This window comes from Sceloporus occidentalis, unplaced genomic scaffold, assembly GCF_023333645.1.
Source record: "Sceloporus occidentalis isolate IW3139 unplaced genomic scaffold, rSceOcc1.0.p SCAF_3, whole genome shotgun sequence".
Taxonomy (NCBI): domain Eukaryota; kingdom Metazoa; phylum Chordata; class Lepidosauria; order Squamata; family Phrynosomatidae; genus Sceloporus; species Sceloporus occidentalis.
Genome location: NW_028316983.1, coordinates 214,408,697 through 214,429,808, shown reverse-complemented (window position 1 = coordinate 214,429,808; position 21,112 = coordinate 214,408,697). Strand labels below are relative to the sequence as shown.

The 21,112-nt window shown below is 37.0% G+C and overlaps 2 protein-coding genes across 6 annotated transcripts in view; one reads left to right on the top strand and one right to left on the bottom strand.

The window, feature by feature from the left end:
* Positions 1–14,615, top strand: part of RMDN1 (regulator of microtubule dynamics 1) — a 57,986-nt gene extending 43,371 nt beyond the window's left edge. The window contains exon 11 of the mRNA XM_089517572.1: positions 14,322–14,615. Within this exon, the coding sequence (XP_089373698.1) occupies positions 14,322–14,344 (23 nt within the window). The 3' untranslated portion in view covers positions 14,345–14,615. The remainder of the gene's footprint in view (positions 1–14,321) is intronic.
* WWP1 (WW domain containing E3 ubiquitin protein ligase 1) overlaps positions 1–21,112 on the bottom strand; it is a 70,800-nt gene that overhangs the window by 10,456 nt on the left and 39,232 nt on the right. For 2 of the 5 annotated variants that reach the window (XM_089517567.1, XM_089517568.1), the window contains exons 4-17: positions 19,668–19,792; positions 17,618–17,755; positions 17,443–17,509; positions 15,312–15,481; positions 11,349–11,697; positions 10,001–10,096; positions 9,048–9,222; positions 7,873–7,927; positions 7,707–7,791; positions 7,493–7,621; positions 7,114–7,186; positions 6,948–7,019; positions 5,879–5,967; positions 2,703–2,862 (exon numbers count right to left, since the gene is read on the bottom strand). In XM_089517567.1, coding sequence (XP_089373693.1) covers positions 2,703–2,862; positions 5,879–5,967; positions 6,948–7,019; positions 7,114–7,186; positions 7,493–7,621; positions 7,707–7,791; positions 7,873–7,927; positions 9,048–9,222; positions 10,001–10,096; positions 11,349–11,697; positions 15,312–15,481; positions 17,443–17,509; positions 17,618–17,755; positions 19,668–19,792 — 1,783 coding nt within the window. The remainder of the gene's footprint in view (positions 1–2,702; positions 2,863–5,878; positions 5,968–6,947; positions 7,020–7,113; positions 7,187–7,492; positions 7,622–7,706; positions 7,792–7,872; positions 7,928–9,047; positions 9,223–10,000; positions 10,097–11,348; positions 11,698–15,311; positions 15,482–17,442; positions 17,510–17,617; positions 17,756–19,667; positions 19,793–21,112) is intronic. The other 3 variants (XM_089517570.1, XM_089517571.1, XM_089517569.1) reach the window with 3 other exon arrangements.

Sequence of the window (21,112 nt, the reverse complement as noted above, 5' to 3'; positions counted from 1 at the left end):
GAAAGGAGACACCTTCAGAACCACAGACAGTATTAAAGAAGCAGGGGAAAAACATCCTAGTGGGCATGAGAATCAAACAGAAATACAAGATACAAACACATAATAAGCTAAAACTAAAATAGGGGGTGCTGTTTTAAATGTTTTAAAAAGCATTGCTGATTCATTAGGAATAAGTGAAGAAAAGACTGACAGCCACTTCAGCTGGCTTACTGAAGGTAGAACAGGGCAACTACTTAAAAGAAGACCTACAACTAGGACGTTTTAAGACACACTTTTACATAGGCATGAAACCAACTTTTAAAACGCCATGGAGACCATGAAAAACAGGACTCTCAATATGCTTTTACCTATAAAAGTCCTTCAAATTACAGAGTAAACAGACAAGGCACATTAAATTCTAACAACCAAATTCTCATTACACAGATTTTTTAAATCTCATTCTGCTGACTGATGTGAAGCTGAGCCTTCTGAAGGCACAGATTAGACATTTTCAAGGATAATTGTGGTATATCTTGTAAGGAATAAATTAGATATCTAAAATAGCAAAGGTAATCACTTTTTTACTGAAAAAAAGACCGGTTGTAGATGGGAAAGGATTACATACTAGTGTAAATTCAACATTTTACCAGCAGAGGGGGTTCAAACTGTCACAAGCTGCTCCATTCGACAATGCTATTAAATATATTTTTATTATTTATTTATTTATTTATTTATTCATTTATTTGCGGTATTTATACCCCGCCCTTCAGCCCTAAAGGCTCTCAGAGCAGCTTTATATACTTTCATAGCAAAATCTTTTCAAACAATCTAAAACGAACTAATGTGGCAAAGCTCACCAAACAGCCATGCTATGTGAATGTATGTGACTACTCAAAGAACAAAACAAGGTTGCTTACCTGGAACTGTTGTTCTTCAAGAGTAGTTCACATACATTCATAGTCCCTTCCACCTCCCCTGTATAAGTATCTCTGAGGGTTTCTCTAGCACTTGTATAGATTGATTCTCACTGTATTGCTGAAACTGGAAAATGAACTGTAAACAATGATCAGGATTAGGGTTGAGTTTGGCCCTGAGCAAGTTTCTTGTTGTATGCCTTTAAGCCATTTCCAATCTATGGTAACCCTATAATGAGACTTTTTGGCGAGAATTGTTCAGAGGACTCCCCTGAGGTTAAGAGCATGTGACTTGCCCAAGGTCATCCAGCAGGTTTCATGGCTGAGCGAGGAACTGAACCTCGGTCTCCAGAGTTGCAATCTGACACTCAAACCACTACACCATGCTGGTTCAGCAAGTACTATGTAGTGAACAAGTACTGTTCCACTATTGTGCAAACATAGTTCAGGGTAGTGGAAGGGGTTAGAGAAGAGATTCCATGTCTTTGTATTTCCCATTTCTATGTATGGTTGTGAAAGCTGGAAAGTGAAGAGAGCTACCAGGATAAGAATCAACTAATTGAAATGTGATGCTGTCAGGGAGTTCTAATGATGCCACGGACAGCCAAAATGGCCAATAAACTGGTTGTACAGCAAATCAAGCCTGAACTTTTCCTAGAAGTAACCAAACTGAGGCTATCACACTTTGGCCATATTGTGAGATTATGTGACTCATTTAAAAAGTTGATAAAGTGGGAGAGAATATAAAAAGAGGAAGACTGCATCAGGTGTCACCCGGTGCGGGGGTGGGTGTGCCGGGGGCATGGCTAAAGGTTGCACTCTGTTAGCCACCGCTGCTGTGGCCTCCTCATAAGGAGAATGCCACCTCCATGGGAAAGCAGAGCTGGTTGTGCTAGGCCCTGTCATTCCTTGTGGTAGTCTCTTCATGAAGAGAAAGCTGCTGCTGCAGGAAAGCAGGGATGGGGGACTTGCTCCTCTTCTCCAGTGGAAGCATGGCCCAACTTGGTGTCACTCCTCTTCTGGAGTATCACCCAGTGTGAGCAACACTACTGCACCCCTCCCCGTGATACCACTGGACTGCACTACAGGTGGACTGATGCAATCAAGGAAGCCACAGTGCTGAGTTTGCAGGGCCTGAACATTGTTAATAATGACATGGTATCCTGAAGGCTTCTCATTCATATGGTCAATGTAAGACAAAGCTGACTTGGTAGTAATTAACAAGAGAGGAAATAAGAAATTCTACAAGAGCAGTGTATTACTTAGTGATGAGATATGTGTATGTGAAAAAAAAATGCCTGACTACTTGTGTCATCACAGGTCCATTTTTTGGATAGCTTTTTAAATTACCATAGTAATTTTCTTCCTATTTACTGTTCTTCTGGTGTTTCTACTGCTATAATCTTATATGGGGTCCAGCACAGTCTTGTGATAGTACTTTGTGCATTTTAGCTGATCCAATAAAAGTATTGCTGTTTTGTGTATGTTGCATGTTATCTTAATTTATCTAAAAACCTGTGATTCAAAGATCAGAAAATTAGAGTTTAACTACTGTACAGTAAGCCAATAAAGGAAGGTGAACAAATTCCATTTTTATATACTTATTACAATCATTCTGAGGAATACTTAATTGAAACACTTGTGAATTAAATTCCAGTATGGTGCCTATTTCTTCTTAAGTACTAAACACTCCAGAACTGTGAAGCACACAAATTGTGTGTGTGTGTGTGTGTGTGTGTGTGTGTGTGTGTGTGTGTGTGAGAGAGAGAGAGAGAGAGAGAGAGAGAGAGAGAGAGAGAGAGAACTTACCATAGCAATAAATCGTCCAATGAAACAGAAATATGAGAGATGATCTGGATTTATTGTTGATGCTGGATTTATCTGAAGGCAATAATTGCTCTTTCCAGCATATTCAAATAGGCAATACATAGGATTCAGCACTTCGTGGGAAAGCAAGAAGAACCATTCTCTGTAAACAATTATTAATAAAGTAATTTTTATTCAATGCTTGATAAAAACACATATAAACATAATTATACACATCCACACCTAAGAAAACAAACAAACAAAAGGCTAGGAAAAACTGAGAAAAAAGAGAGAAAGCAAGAAAGGAAAGGGGGGAAAAAAGGGGGGGGGAACAGAAAAGACAAAAAAGGGAAAAACACCTCATTACCTTTTCTAGAACACAGCCTCATGGCCTGAAAAACCCACAAAACCTATTCTTTTTCTTTCCTTATTTCTGCATTTAAAACTTCTAATACCAAAATAAATAACAAGTGTGAAAATAAACATCTTTGCCCAGTTCCCTTTTCCACTGGAATTGAATCAGATTATTTTCCAATTTTGCCTTTTGAGTAGTATATATCGCTTGCATCCAAATAAAAAAGTTATCCCTTATACCCATTTCATTCATTGTCTTTAATTTTAAAAAATCCAATTCAAATTATCAAAGGCCTTTTCAGCATCTAAAAACATTAATGTCCCTTTAATTGTATTATGATAATTTAGGTACTCCAATATACTTATAATCATCCTAATGTTATCTTTAACCTGTCTTTGGGGTAGTAAGCCATTTTGGTCCCTATAAATATACTCCTTTAAAATCATTTTTAGCCCACTTGCTAGAATGGCTGTGAATATTGTATAGTCTTCATTTAATAATGAAATAGGTCTATCATTTCTAAGTACATTTGGACCACAATTTTCCTTGGGTATAAGTACAATATCCAACTATCTGGCATTTGTTTATGCTGGAGCAGATTATTCATTACCAAGTGGAAGGGGCTCGCTAATTCCATATAAAATGTTTTGTAATATTCTGTAGGTAATCCATCTGGACCTGGAGGTTTTCATTTTTTCAACTGTCTCTATAATTTCTTCCACTGTTACTGCCTTATTCCACTTCTCCTTTTGCATTTCTGTTAATTTCGTAATTCAGCACTTTTCAATATAGTCATTTATTTGCTCTGAAGGTGGATTATATTTCTTATATACCATTCCAAAATAATTATAATTACTCTGTTATTTTCCTATCTCCTATTATCAATTTAGAAATTGTTTTCTTTGTTCTTGCTTTCGTAATCTATAAAGTAACTAACATCCTAGCTTATTAGCCAACTCAGTTTTTCGGTTTTATATAATCCAATTTCCTCTTCATCTCTTCCATCATTATCATCTGTAATTGCTCATGTAAAATATTTATTTGATTTCTAATATTTTTCTTTGTCAGGGATTTCGCTAATTCATTACCTTTTTGCCTAATTTCTTTCATAACTATTCCCATTTTTCTCATTTTTTTCTATTCCACATTATAGCCATTTGTGTGAATATCCCTCTAATAACTGCTTTCCCCGCATCCCAAAACACATTAATATCCATATTTCTTTAAATTTAATTCAAAATATTCCTTCAAATTTTTTCTTATACTCTTTCACTATTTCATCTTTCATTAACAATGATTCATTTAATCTCCATTTATTTATATGTGTCTTATTTTTCATAACCATCATCATGGGATTATAATCAGATAGAGATTTTGGCAAAATTTCCACTTTCCCAGTTCTGCTTACTGAATTATTTGAGATCCAGATCATATCTATTCTAGACAGTGATTTGTGAGAATCTGAGAAAAAAGTAAAGTCTTTTGCATTTTTTCTTTGAAAATGTCAGCTGTAATTCTATAATGTCAAAAAATTTCTTAGTTAATTTCCCGATTTTTAAAAAATTGTCCCTGAATATCTATCTAATTGAGGATCCACCACTCCATTTAAGTCCCCCATTAAACACTAATTTTCACAATTTAAGTGCAAATTTTATCTTTAATTTCTTTGTAAAATATATATAAATGCCCACTATTAAGATCTTAACATTGTCTACATTAACTTCTACTATTACAAACCTGTAAATAATTATAGTAGATTTTTAAAAACTGAAGTTACTGTTTCCAAGTACAAACAAAAAAGACTGTAGTATATAGCACTATATAAGGTTTCAGTTTTAGATTCATGTATGTAAAGTAAAAGAAGACTGCTTCAAATGCTTTTATCTCAATTAGTCACCTAGCTAATCAGACAATTTTAAACTGAATAGTGCTTGCACATTTCTCATTACTGGATGACTAGCTGCAGCAAATGTTCTGAACAGATTATGTAGATTTCTTTCTCAACTGTGCTAATACTTCTCAACTATGAGCACTGATGTATAAAATTTATCTAATACAAAGAATGCTGAAGTTTTGGGGTTCCCCAGATTGGATTTACAGTAATATTGAGCACTAAAAGAATCACAAAAAAGGGAATTGAGCTCAGCAGAAGTGTTTCTTCTCATCTACTTTATTCCAATCAACTATTTTGAAATATGAAGCTGGAAACCTCCCCTCTGCTACCAAAGGCAGTAGGGGAGATTGAATTCAGAAGTTTGCAAACAGTACTGCTCTGTTTTATGATGGTGGTTGGATGAACTGAACTTTTAACATGGCTGCTGACATGGTTGTATATTAAATTTCAAGCATCCCCACATTCCCCGAGAAATTTCACTGACACTCACTCTAAAACTTTAGAAAAGTATATTATTTTAAGAAAATGGCGAGCCACATATGAGCACTATCTCAATAATCTGCATATACACTGGGCCTGCTGCATTTGCATAGGTAGTGATCCGCAGATTGCAGCATCTGTGGCTCACCACACTCCATATTATTCAATGTTGGTACATGCACACAAATGTGCTGATGTTGACATGTGCACATCTCTGCCCACTTAATAATATGGGGTGCAAGTGTCCATGTTTTTTCCCATCTCCAGGCAGACCCAGAACTAAACCCCTATGGATGGGAAGGTTCCACTGTGATGCAATCTAATAGCCAAAGTAATCCATCCTTTATCCTACAAGTTCTCTAGATAGGTAAATTAGCAAGGTAGATTTCTAGTCAGTATATAAATATGCACATTGAACAACTGTTTTCAGTAAGAATCAGATTTTTTTACCTGGCTAAGCCACCATAATCCAATCCTTCCTCTCCTCTGAATATGACATACAATCGTCTCCTCAAATCATAGGGTTTTAAAGCCATAATCTACATAGAAAACATAGAACACAGATAGAAAGGTAAAACAAGGTAAAACATTGACCACAATGTTAGACCATAATAAGTGCTAAACCCAATGTTAAGGTAATGTACTCTATTTAAAACAGAACTATACCCAATTTTAACCATTGAAAATGCAAGGGGCAGGGACAAATAAGTAAATAACTATTTATGTTTCTCTTTGTGGCTATTTGCAACCACTCTATACTTTTCCTGGTATCATTTCACTTCTCCATGTGGTAGTAAGCTACTTGTGGATCACACAGTAAATCTGATGATGTAAGACTGCTATCATATTGGTTAAACAGTGTTAGTGCTCAGGCAACAATGTATGCAGTAGGTATGATTTATTTGTGCTATCAAGACAACTAGGCACTGCTTCCACAGGCTTTATACACACATCAGTGCATGGATAGTATGTGTTCCCTGCAGGAAAGGGAATACGTAACCAGGCATCTGCAAATGTATTATGTCTTCCTTCTCTGAGAGAGTCAACAAACTATTCTTGCAGCAAACTCCTTGGGGGACATAATATTTCTTCCTCCTCTCTCCACACAATCAACATTCAGATATTCCCTGAAAAAATGAATATACCCCCTCACCAAAAAATCCACAAAAAAGGCATTTTCAAGGGTGGGGGAGGAGATTAAGATTTAATGAAAAGCCCTCCAGTATTTTGGTCTAACCCCATAAAAACCAGCTACACAAGTTATTACATACTACTGTAGTAAGTAAAGATTTGTTAGGCTAGATTCTCACTAGGCTTTTTTTTTTTTTGCTAGATATACTACTTGCTATCAACCTACTAGTACAATATCAGAAATTAAAACTGCAATATGGTGCAAAAGCTTTTAACAATTTCCCACTAAGAAATTTTCCTAGATACATGATCAAATGAGCTGAAACATATTTGCTCATGCAGTATTTTGCTTCAGAATTTCACAATGAATATGTAAATAGCATATTACCTGCTGGAAAGAATCTTCAAACAAAGATTGTCTGTATACATTGATCTTCACATGGCTTGGCAGAGCATTTGACTAAAACAGACAGTAGATAATCAAACATTTTTTTTAAAAAAAAAGTCAAGTGCCAAATAAAGTTTACAAGATGATTTGAACAGAATTATGGTACCTGACATAAGTAGCGGAAATGAGCCAATTTCCACCTAAAGCTGCGTTCATAAGCAATCTGCGGTCCTTTATTCCTGCAAAGATATATACCATGTTTTTTATTGAACAAAATGACTAAAATTTCACAGCCCTTTGCAAATTTCATCACACCTTCTCAGCCTGAGAAACAATGGGAGCACTACCACATGCATACTTTGGGTCAGTTTTAAAATCCTGTCATCTAATATTTAATAAGTCATACCTCATAAGATGTAAGCTATGAAAGAAACTCATGCAACTCCTCATAGTTGGACAGCATAACTATGAATCCAATTATATTGTAGAGATTTAGAATACTACACAAAGACAAATTTCAAAATATTCATTAAAATCTCACTTACACTGAGGATTTACCGGTGCGAGGGTCACTGAAAGTAGTTGTTCGGGTATTATGGTCAACAAAATATCGTACACCTTCCCTGGTGTATCTGATTTCCCACCCTTCAGGAAGAGGGTCTTCATTTTGTAAGCTGAAAATTTTAAATGCAATTTATTTTTGTTAAACATCAGTAATTTTATATTTGGTTTATTCTGGTTTAATGAATATAAACCCACCCTTGAGTCCGTGGATCTTCCCACTGTGTTGTCTTTGTGTTGTGATTTACAAAATAGACTCTGTCATTTGAATCAACTCTCCTTTCTGCAATAAAAATTAATAGTGTAAAATGAAAGTTAATTAACCATAGGTGTCTGTTTCATATAGCTATTTTATATTTCTCACCCCATCCAGGTGGTAAAGGGCCAAGTGGATCATTTTCAGCAGTCAGCATTGAAGCCTAGATAAGATAAGAAATAAATGTCATGGCTTTGAAGGTGCAGGGAAATTCTAATGCAAACAAAAGAAAAAACCCTGGAAATACTATCTATCTATCTATCTATCTATGAACTTCCCTACCATCCCTTTTATCACCCATTTTTTGTATGTGATTGAACCCTTGGCTCATTTCTTCCCTCGTTAAATAGCTTGGCTGAAAAACTGATGGCTAACTGATAGTGGTAGTCTCTCTACAATCTGTGTGTACAGAAAAGGCAGGCAGATGAACAAGAAATTTTCAAATTCAAAGATATAGCCATGTTAGTCTGTAGAATCAGCATGTAGAGAGATCTTGTAGTACCTTTGAGACTAACTGAAATAAAGAAGTTGGCAGCATGAGCTTTCAGTTATACATCTGAGGAGGTAGAATGAAGTCTACAAAAGCTCATCCTGCCAACTTCTTTATTTCAGTTAGTCTCAAAGGTGTAACAAGATCTCTTTACATACAAGAAATTTTTGAGTGAAAGCAAATAGCAATCTTCCTGCCAAATGAATCAGCCTCTCCCCTGGCATGGCTATTGATAGTTTATTGGATATAGCACTGGATACTGGGCTAGATCTGCACTGGAGAAATAATCCACTTTGACACTGATTAACAGCCATGGCTCCATGCTATGGTATTCTGGGAAATGTAGTTTTGTGAGATAATAAGCTTTCTCTGTCAGAGAGCTCAGGAACCCCAACAAACAACAATTCCCAGAATTCCATAGCATGGAACCATGACCATTCAAGCGGTTTCAAACCAGATTATTTCTGCAGTGCCAATGCAACCTTCATAAACCATGGTATGTCCTCCCTCACTTCTCCCTTTTTCTCCTTGCATTTCAGTTGCAGCACAGAAATCCAGATTTGTACTAAATCAGAAATGCCTCATACATTAAAAATACACACTCCTTCTTTAATGTTGTTTAAGCAAGTTAATAAGAAATGTTAAAATGGATTATCGATCCAAACACTGCAATCAAACTTTTTTTTGAACAAACCATGGTTTGACTTTAGGTTAGTATCAGCCAATATAAGACTGGATAAATATGTAACAAAAAGAAGAGAAAAAGAATTCCCTTTGTAACTTGTAAATTTACCGAATAGAGGTATCGTTGGTTGAACTGTTGCATCGCTCCCTGCAACTGGTTTCGCTGAGATTGCCATTGTTCAAAGTTTCTGACTGATTCCATTGTTGGTCGTTGCCATGTTGTTGTTCTTGTATTATGGTCCACATAATAAACCCTTCCACGATCGTCAACTCTTCTTTCCCACCTAAGAAACAAATGTCAACTTAGGGAGCTATTTTCTTTCCTTCCTTATTGCAAAAAAGCTTTTATAATATGCTACTATGCTATAAACACTTAGCTAGGAGTAAGCCCATCACAACTAATGGGATTTTTTGTGTATAATTCATGGTTTAAAAGCTGGTTAAGACTTTGTGGTGGGGAGAGATTGAGGAGTTTAAAAGCTTTTTAAGGCTGCGCCATTGCACTTACATCTGCCGGAGGAAGAGAAGAGAGGGAGGAGCACCGCTGGGCAGAGGTCACTTCAATTCCAAGTGAGCAGACACACAGTTTTGGGCCTGAGCCCCTCCCCTCTGGACCCCTGCTCCAAAAGGATCCAATGAGGTGGTGGGGAGGTGGGTTGCCTCCTTGGATTGGATGTCAGTTAATTAGAGCCTATATTCCTTGCCCCTACCCCCCAAGCAACTTTTGAGCATGCCCTTTGGATGGCACCCTACTGTTTGAGAAAAATTGGATGGAGAAGAGGAAGGACAACTTTCACCTCCAACCTTAAGGGGATGAGAATGCAAAGTTAAATTAAAAGGTGCAATTTGTCTAACTGTATTAAATTTAAAATTTCTGCATCTAAAAAATCTTGTTAAATATGCTAAGAATGGAGTGACTTTTTAAAAAGAAATGACATAAAACATTGAATAATTTCTACAAACCTCATAGCAGTAAAAACATTTTCTTATCTATGCACTTACTTAGCAAAAGCAAAATTCAAGCCAATGGTAATACTGTCAAGTGAATAGAGAATTTATTACCCTGGTGGTAGAGGCTGAGGCCTTTCCCATGTAGTCGTTCTTGTGTTGTGATCAACATAATAGGTTCTACCATGAGGATCCTTTCTCTGTTCCCATCTTTTTTTTAAAAGAGGGGAGGATGAACAAAGAAAAATAACATTAACAAAAAAAAAACCCAAAACATGTTCTTGCCTGCTGAAATATACAGATTAGTAAATTTTAAGAAGTTTATTTCTGTTTGCCATTTTATTATACTTATGTCTGACAGCAAACAAACAAACTTTCCTGCAAAGAGAATATTTAACAATTGTAGTTCTGTTTTGTAGTTTTTTATTTCAGAAATTATGAATTAAAATTTTACCTGGACTAAGTAGTATTAACTGTTAAGTAGAAACACTGATCCAACTAGGCAAGACAAACAAGAGAGACTAAAAACAGAGATATCTTTCATTTATGGAAATAGCCTTCAGCATCGTTTCTACAATGCGGATAACCTACTAGCATCTACATAGCATTGCCCATATTCCAATCATTCTGGAAGACATAACAGGCAACAGGCAACATGTGGAATAGTGGCAATGTCCTGGTTACTCTTATAAAGTGTTTGCCATATCCCAGAACTCATATACACCATCACCACCGCCCCCCAAAAACAGGAAAGATACTACACACACACACACCAGTGATGTACTGAAGTGATAGAGACAATTCTTCTCATGGTCTTCTTATTTTAGGACTTTAGGAATTCAGTCAATTATTGGTATTGTAAGTAATATTTGTCAGTAAAGTCAATTTTACAAAACACTTATTTTCTATATATGATTATGTAGATGTTCGTTACTTTTTTGGTATAATTTTAGCTTATTATATAATTAGTATTCAAAGACATTAGCCATTTTAGTTTGGAATATCAGTGTGCAAAAGGATCTAGTAGCACCTTTGAGGCTAACATGAAAGACACATGAATATGAGCTTTCGTAGGCTTAAGCCTACTTCCTCAGATGCATATATAACTAGTTGTTGTTGTTGTTATTATTATTATTATTATTATTATTATTAACCTTTATTTATAAAGCGCTGTAAATTTACACAGCGCTGTACATACAATCTTTTTAATTGGCCGGTTACTCTCTGTATTTTCTTTAATTACGTTTTGTTCATTTTTTAATATTTGGTACCTTGGTACTAGCTAAATTGTAGTAAAATATCATCATCATCCTGCCCTTTTCCCAAAACTGGGACTCGGGGCTGCTTACAATATTAAAAAACAGTACAATTAAAGGGATACAAAAAAGGTGTATTAATATGCATATCTAATATCCCGATGGTTATTATTTTTATAATGTTGATGAAAACAAAGATCACATACCCTGGGGGCAGAGGTTCTATGCTGTTATTACCAGGCTGTTGCCTTACAGCTTCCCCAGATACATTTGAAGATTCCCTTGGTTTTGCTGCTTCTGTAGTCGTAGTGTTTCGTGTACTAGAAGATGAAGAATCTGCAGGAGCAACATTTTCAAGTCCTAGAGATACATTGGCAGGAGCTGTAGAAGTGCTGATTTCAGAGTTACTAGTCGTAGCTTCTGTTCCTAAAGGAGGTTCTATAGTAGTAGTTGTTGCTGTAGTGCAATCTACAGACATAGATGCATCTGTAGAATCCATAGGAGTTTCAGAGGTTGAATGATTATCAGCTTCCATCACAGATGACTCACAATTAACTGCATAGAGGGAAAACCAAAACATTTTGTTTTGACAAAGAATTAGATGAAGTACAGTTGGCCCTTCCCTTACGCGGGGGATCCGTTCCGGACCCCGCCACATAAGGGAAATACAGCATAAACTCAAGCCCCGTTAGAAACAATGGGGATTGTTCCCGTGGCATGCACCTGGTGCTCTGCGGGGCATGCACCATGGGCACGCACCCCATTGTTTCTTCCGGGGCGCAGGAGAAGACTTTCCGGCGTGGCTTCCAGCATATGCTGGAAGCCGCGTATGGTGCTCCCGCGTATGACATGGGCGCACTGTAATTTTTTTCCAATGTAAAGATTACTTTAAAAAAATTACATTCTGTTATGGAAGAGATTCTCCTTCAGATCAGTAACTGGCTGAAGAACAGGCAACAGAGAATGGTTCTAAACAGACAATCATCACAATGGAGTGATGTAAACAGCAGGGTCCCCTAAGGAACTTTATCAGCATATAAAATTATGAATGGTGAGGACTAAGGTCCAAAACACAAAGCCGAAATAATCCAGTTTGAGATTGTTTTAACTGCCCTGGCTCAATACTAGGGAATTCTAGGGGCTGTAGTTTTGTGAGACGTTTAGCCTTCTGTGTCAGAGACCTCTGGGGCCACAAGAGCACTGAGCCAAAGCATTTAAAGTGGTCTCAAACTGGATTATTTCTGCAATGTGTTTGAGACCTAAGTAAACAGGGAGAAGCTTTTATTTCTCTCTCGTAATACTAGAACTCGGGGTCTCCCAAAAAAAAAAAAAAAAGACACACAGTGGAAGATTACAATTACTTCTTCACATAAGAACATAAGTAAATTATACAGTTCAACAACATAAATTGCAGTGATAGCCACCAACCCTGAAGGCTATAACGAGGATTGGACAAATTTGTGAAGGACCGATTTTTCACTGAGCATCAGTCATGGGAGCTATATATTACTTCCAATATCAGAGTCAGCCTGTCTCTGAATATCAGTTGCTGAGGAATACAAGTGAGAAAGGAATATTGGCCTTATCTGTGAAATATTTCTTTTAGAGATGGAAGTGGAAACAGTAGTTTTCCCATTAAAGAGTCAAGTACACTGTGATTATTATTTTTAAAAGATACAAAAAGCCACTAAAGGAATAGTAAGGTCTGAGAATATGCAACTGTTTCTCTGCAACGACTGTTTTGACATGTCATCCAGCAGAGGTATTTCAAGTGGTTAGGGGTCTTTTACAATCTAGCCCAAAAGAGAATTCAGACCCATTCTGATAGCCCACTATGAAGAATTTGCTGGGCAATTTGCAGATAAAAACACTTGCATAATCTAGATCCATTTCAATCTGGCTTTGGGCCCAGTTTTAGAGAGGTTGTGGCCTTGGTTCTGATTGACCTCTTGGACAATGGATACCACTGATCATAGTATCCTTTTGGTCAGCTTGCTGGGATGGAATGGAGTGCATATTAAATACTGGTTTTCTTAGAGGGGCACTCTCAGAAGGTGGTACTACAGCGCTTCCATTCTATTCCTTGGCCATTGTCCTGTCCTTCAGAGTTCTGTTTTGTTCCCTACATAGCTTAACATGTACATGAAATCGCTGGGACAGGTTGTCTGGAGTTCAGAGGTCAGGTATTGCCAATATGTTTGCAACTGTTGTTACTGTGTGCCTTCAAGTCATTTCTGACTTATGGCGATCCTAAAGCAAACGTATCACAGAGTTTTCTTGGCAAGTTTCTTCAGAAGGGATTTGCCACTGCCATTCTCTGAGGCTGGGAGAGTGACATGCTCAAGGTCACCCAGAGGATTTTTACACTGTCGAGCCAGGATTTGAACCCTGTTCACAAGACTTGTAGTCCAATCCTCAAACCACTACACCACACTACTCAGCTCTATTACTCCTTTCCATGTAATTCAAAGAAAGTTGCTTCCACACTAAACTGATGCCTGGTGTTTACAGTGGACTATATGAGGGTTTACAATCCCCCAAAGACACAGATTTGCAGTTTAGGTACACTCCTGGATTCAGCCCTGAACTTGAAGACCCAGGTTTCAGAAGTGACTAAGAGTACACTTGCACAGTTAAAGCTACTGTGACAGCTGCATTTATTCCTGGAGTTATTTGATATGGCCATGGTAACACAAGCTTTAATCACATCCCATTTGGATTACTACAATGCAGTGGATGTGGAGTACTGCCTTTGAAAAGTGCTCAGAAAGATACTGCTCATATCCAGGTTTATCTGAAGGATCTCATTCTCCCATATGAGCCTACCTGAGCTCTAAGATCTGCGGGGGGGGGGGGGGGGGCTTCTCTCAGTCCCATCACTTTTATAAGCACATTTTAGTGGGAACAAGGGAAAAGGTTTTGCAGCTGCTCTCAAGCTTTGGATCTGCCTCCACAGGTTGGATAGGCTGGCTCACTCCTTTTGGTCGTTTTGCCAGTAAGTAAAGAACTTTTCATTACAATTTGCTGCAATGCGATTTTAATGGTGGTCAGTCTTGTGAATTTTTATCTTCTGTTTTTTAATAAATTTTTAATTGTTTTAATTTTAAAAACATTTAACTGTTTTGTGTGTGTGTGTGTGTGTATCTGATTTTATTTGTATGTATTTGTATCTGTTTTAGTTTTAATATTTTCCCAGTACTGAGAGGCAGGATATAAACAACAACAAATGTGGTGATTACAATCAAAGTCGACTTCAACCCATGGCAACCCTATGAATGAGAGACCTCCAAATCACTCTATCCTCAACCACTCATCTCCTGCAGATTCATGGCTATGGCTTCTCAGCACAGTTTCTCAAATGAGTTGACTTTCTATCAGCTTTGTTCATTGTCCAATTCTCACCGGCATACCCAGAAATACAAATCTAAAAAGCTCCTTTTAAGCCATGCATTAGTTTATTCATTCATTCATTCATTCATATTCAAGATGCTTCATGTATTATTACTAATTATACTGTTCCGTAAGAAATCAATTCCATTTTACTTGTACTGTGGCTAAAGCTGCATTCTTGCAAATTTAAACAAAATCTCTCTTCAGTACAGATTTCTTATACAATTGCCCCAGTTTTGCACGGACTTCATATCCGCGACCCTCGCTTACTTGCAAGCAGCAAACGGAGGAAATTAAATGGGGAGCGCACTCCCAAGGCATGCGACTGCAGCCACTCACGAGCCCGCGCCCCCATTCAAGCCTATGGGGCTTGAATGTGTGCAAAATTTCATTTTCACGGAGGAGTCTGGAACAGATCCCCCGCGAAATTGGAGGGCTGACTGTATACTGAATAATCAAAATATGTAACCAAACAAATCCTGTAATATTGGGTAACAAGAAGCAGGCCAGGATCCAAAAGGAACACACATATTTTGTGTTCAGATAGGTTTTAATATCCACTGGCTTCCCACTTCAACCCTCTCATGTTCTCTTCCCAGCAAAAATCTATTTGAAAGTTCAGGAGACTTTTCAGAAGGGAAAGCTCAGCAGCAATTGTTCCCATGAAGTTTCTGCTTGCCACAATATTCCACAGCTCTACTAATCTAATCAAACACAACAAATCCTAAAGTTAGTCTGTTTCTTGTAAAGGACAATTTTATCCACCTTTTTTTTCTTACCAAGGTTGTTGTCAGGCTCACTTGTTAGTGGTTTTGGTGGTGGCGTATTTTGGGCTCTGGTTGCAATATGAGGAGGAGATGGTGTGTTGTCTCCACTGTCTCCATTTACTGCATCTATAGGGAATGAGATCTGTACTACAGAACATGACGACACTTGATTGTCTATTCTGCTGGAAAAAAGCACACAGAAATCTTGTAAGAACAGATATATTTAGATCTGTTATATATATTTGTACTGTCACTAGTCAAAATACCTTGCCAGAAATAAGCCAATGTATATATGTAATCTACAAAATCATATATTGTTTCCCGTTCATGCCTTTCTACTCATCCCTTTCTCTGTTTTGAATATTTTCAATTGAAATCCCCTTAAGGTGGGAAGCTGTTACTTTTGTAAAACTTGACATATACATATGCAACACAAACAGAATTCATGTGCTTTAGGTCAATAAATTGTACTGTTTATTGCTAGCACTGTCTCTTTGCTCATTTACCTGAGTCCATCATTTCACATCCCCCTGGGAAAAAATTGAAAATATACTGGGTTTACCAGGTTTTATCAGTTAGTCATCAAACATCAGAAAGCTATCAAATGTTATAGAAAAGTTAAGTTCCCAACCAGCTGGACACTCAGAATAACTTTGTCTATATGCAGCTTCAATTTTAACAAATAATATCATCTACCACTAAGAAAACTGAAAGATAACTGTCAGATTAAACTGAGGCAACTGTATATGTCATCTTAGTAACTAAGAGCTTCAGCATACCGTATATACTCGTGTATAAGTCAAACTCATGTATAAGTTGAGGGCAGGTTTAGGGGGCAAAAGCATGGATTTTGATATGACCCGTTGATGTTGAGGGTCTAACTCAGGAGCATGTAACAAAGGATCCAAAACCCGGGGGGGGGGATCCCTCCCCCCTCTCTGGACCTCTCCCAAGAGTGACAGTCTGGGCATGCAAAATGTGGACACTAACCTCCGATTTGCCTCCCTTCCCCACAACTTTCCCCAAGGCTGATGGCTTGCAAAAAGAGGGACACAGACCTCTGATTTCCCTCCCTTCCCCACAACTTTCCCCAAGACTGGTGGCTTGGAAAAAGGGGGACACAGACCTCCTATTTCCTTTCCTTCCTCACAACTTTCCCCAAAGCTGATGGCTTGCAAAAAAGAGGACACAGACCTCTGATTTCCCTCCCTTCCGCCAAGGCTGATGGCTTGCAAAAAGGACACAGACCTCTGATTTCTCCCCCCCTTCCTTCCACGCCAGCTTTTCCAAAACTCACAGAGCAGTATTACCATATTGACCTGTATATAATGGGCTTAAATTTTTTGACTTATAGACAAGTATATACAGTAATTCATTTCACACTATCGCCATAAACTGTATGATGGGAATAGAAGTGGGTAAAATAGTATGGTACAACCTCATATTACACAAAGGCTGCCTTCTCCCTGAAGAAAAATGCTTCTTCTGAGGATGGAAAGCAACTAACCAAGATCAGTTCCTTTATTTCTTGGTCAGATCCTTCTTCACGAACAAAATAATCTGCATCTGATTTACAGCCAGAACAGGTTGTAACGAAGACTGGGCCTACTAGATAGGTAAAAACATGCTTTCTACAATAAACTGTGCACACAGCACCTAGAATAAGTAATAGAGGGTAGTGATTTGGCTAGAATGACTTTTCACCTACCTAAACCCCAACCAACATAAGACAGCATTTTCGATACCCTTTTACACAATGAAAAGATACCAGAATTGTCAACTTGAGATAGGGTAATTTCTGAAAGGTATCTCCACTACCATGTAAGTTTTATTTTGGAAATGCAGTCACATTTTAAAGTGCATCTTTTAGTATTTTAAACTATTGCAGAAAGTTATTTCAGGTATTTAAACTGCTCTAGGGAGTACTTTTATTGTGTACAGGTGTTAAGTATTAACAAGAAAAAACATCTCTTGAACTATGCCCATTGAAATAGGTGATTCATTTGGAGCTTAGTTTGCCTTCCTCATTCAAGAACTTCCTACGTGGATGATAAAAGGCAACTTCATAGTCTGCAAATTAGGTTTTACAGTGTTTCAGCATGGTGGTAATACCATACACAGTAGTCTTCAGAAGAAATCTGACCTGGAAGTGGTTCTTGCAGATGTTTCTCTGTTTTCATGTAAAGCATCACCATTTTGCTGGACTTCTACTAAACAGTAAGAAAGGAAATTAAATTATTCTTCTTAGACTAAGGTAATAAAAAAATATCTTCCAAAGTTATTTGCTGTTTATTAATAATTTCCAAAGTTTAACTTACTGGTTACTAATGAATTGTGGTTTGTAAGGGATTCTGGCTCAAGCACCAAACCATCAAGCACTATTACCAATTCTCCTGTTTGCACCAAGCCATTCTTGTTTTCCAGTGAGAGTTTCAACTGTTCTTTGACTCTTTCTACTACAAAGGAAAAATATATTGTAAAGATTTAGTCAGCATAAACCATTTGACTCATTTTTTAAAAAAAAAAAAGACTAATACTTAATTATACACATGTTAACTGTTTTTATAATCCTTCACCCAAATTTTAAGAACCAACTTTTTAAAATATAGTTATCCAAGGAACAGAGATCCTTTAGTACAGTGGTTCTTAACCTTTAAGGGGTTCAGAGCCCCTAAGAGAATCTGATGAAACCTACAGAATCCTTCCCCAGAAAATACACATAAATATATACACAGATATACACAGTTTATTTAATTGCAGTGGAAATTGATTGCCTTTGGATAAATTAATCTGGAATGAACAAAAATAAGAATGTATAACGAACTCTTGAAAAGTACTACTTTTTACCTTAGCATTTAGTGTGACAGGAAAAATGTAAAGTTAGAGGAAGATTTTTTTAAAAATCATTTTTGCATCCTGTTTACAGACATCCTAAAGCCTATCCATGGAGCCCTAGGTGTCCATGGAGCTAAAGTTAAAAAACAGCTTTAGTGGTTTAGTCGAATTATCTAGGGCACACATTTCATACCAGTTGTTGATCTAGAGGACTGATAGGCCCTCTCCACAGACACACACACACACACACACAGCCACTAAGGTCACATCCCAGGTCTTTTCCAAGCATTTTGACCTTCCAGGAGATGTTTTTCCAGTGACTCAGGAAACTGCAATGTGGAGAACAAGGAAAGGAGCTACACTCAGGGTAAACAAAACACATGGAAATTGAGGTTCTGGGGTAAATAATATATATGGAAGAGGTTCTGAATTTACAGTAATCACTGGTATCTCTAGGTAGGGCTGGAATGAAATCCTGTTGGAAAGTTTGGAGAGCTATGAATAGATGCGGTTGAAAGTACTGAGCTAGGTAGTCTAAATCAATGTAAACAAGCTTGCTATGCCACATCGTAGAAGTGGCCTTCTTCTCACATATTTTTAGATAGAACCCTACAGCTCCTACATGCTAGTATACTACTCCTACTATAGCTCCTACTTACATAATTTTATTAATAAGAATATTAATATTCCTTATGTTTGAACATGACTGATGTCAGCAAAGCTTTACTGCATTATACCAGTTCAGGTTTCATGTAAGAGCACCCAAGCTACAGAGCTAGGTTGTTGACCCTTAAGTTATGTCCATCATCAATTTTCAGGCCAATATCATAAGAGGATTTTGGCTATGTTCTCCTTTATATACATCAACAATTCACTCCTGTTTCCCAAGTTTTAAAAACAGATGTTGTCACGAGCTTAGTTGCATAAGGGTTAGAAGTTGAGAGAACCTTTATTGCTACTCACAGAAGGAAGGGAAACATTAAAAAAAACTTGGGGTAAACAGCTATTTGATAGAACAAGATTCTGGGCAAAGCTCTTGCTGCTGTTTACTATGGGATGGGACAGGTGAGTTAAGGAATCCTCTGTTCCTATGGGAATGAATCAGTGGGTAGGACATTTGTTTCTGACTCTTTAAACTGGATTCAAAATACCATTCCACATAATCCCAAATGAACTGTCATCTAAATAAGGAAAACAGTGAACTGTCTCTCATGTACTGAGAAAAAATGAATGATCTAACAGAATGATCTAATAGCATTTATTTGTTAGGCTGTCCATAAATTGATGAAATCTTTATAAAATTAATATACATTAGCATCTATAATATAAATAGATATGATTTACTAATTATAACATTCCTATATCACTAATAGAGCGTGTGTTGTGATGATCTTCATGGGCAGAAGACATCCCTGTTTTATGTTACATAGCAAATGTTACAACTGAAAAGCTAAAATTACAGTAACACAAATCACTGAAAATAAATATACACCTTCTTAAAATAATGAGTAACTAAATAAATTTGTAACTTACATCTTCTGTTATGGATTTCCAAAGCTTGTCTAAGATCTACAGTGGCTTTTCCTAATAAAGCATCAGCTTTTAAAGTATGATGGCTCCAAACTCTAAATTCCAAAGTGGTCTGTGGAGTCACATTCCTGTAGACAAACATGGGTTTGGGTTTTTTTCATAATCAGAAATATGTAGCACATTCTTCTTTAAACATAACATGCAGTGTTGAGTTATTGGAGCACTTTCACTTTATTTAATAGGGAAAGTGTTGGATTTCAATCTACATCAAACAAACAACTTTTATGATCTCTGGAAACCTTCCATCCAACCAGTAAACCAAAGAAAGTGTCAGATACATAAAATATGATTGATGTACAGAATATGTATAGTGTTCCTAATGTAATACCACACTTCCCTGAGTAACTCTTTGATCGTTTGTTAGGAAAACCTTTAGTAGATAGTTACTAAAAATTTGTATTTTTTCTGACACCCTGTTTTTTATATCACCCATAAACAGCAGCCCCTAAAGGAATTCAGAAGGGAGATATAAATACTTTCACTATATGTAGTTTAATCATACAAGTCCCACAGACCCAACTATCGCAGTACATGTGAATGGAAGTCTTTCAACTAATGATATATGATAGAATTCTTAATATACAACTGCTTTCAGTTAAAACATGGAAGAAAAATTCAGATATCATGCTTTCAAGCCCTATTCTCCGCCTTGGAACCCAAATTAAAACAAACCTGAGATATAAGTAACTAAAGATTACTTTATTATTTTATTCAAAATACTTCTAAGATTGCTTAAAACAGAAAAATCAGTATAATATTAAAAGAGAAATAATGAATAAAATGAATGAAAAATAGAAATAATAGCAAACACGTAGTCCAGACAATACTAAAATGTAACAAAAAAAATGTACAGGTATAAACCAGTAACAGTCCAATAAAACAAATAAAGAACAACAATGGCTTTTCTTGGGAGCTCTCCTAAATGCTCAATACAAAACAGAAATTCTCTCAAGAAACATGAGACCACTGCAAAAAACCAAACCAAACCAAACCAAAACACTTGTACCTGATAAACGAAATGCCCCTATGGGTAGGCAAGTAAGCTCTTAAAACACAGTCTGATACAGATACAAATGGTCCTCCAACATTTTGGTTATCTCGGTCCTAAAGCATTAGAGGATTTAAAGGTAAAAATCAGTAAGGACAGATTGCATACCTGTAAAGGTAGTTTTTCAAGTGTCATCCATGAACTAACACAAATGGCTTATGCCGCACCTGTGCAGTGCATCTTTCAGAATCTTCTAAAGCATAACCAACATTTTGGCAGTAGTCACACACCCCTCCAGCTCCCCTATAAAGCATCTTCCCACCAAAGCCAGTTCCAATGCAGCAATCCAAAGGACAGACAGGACACGATGAGGGGAGGATGGGCAAAAAATTATAATTAC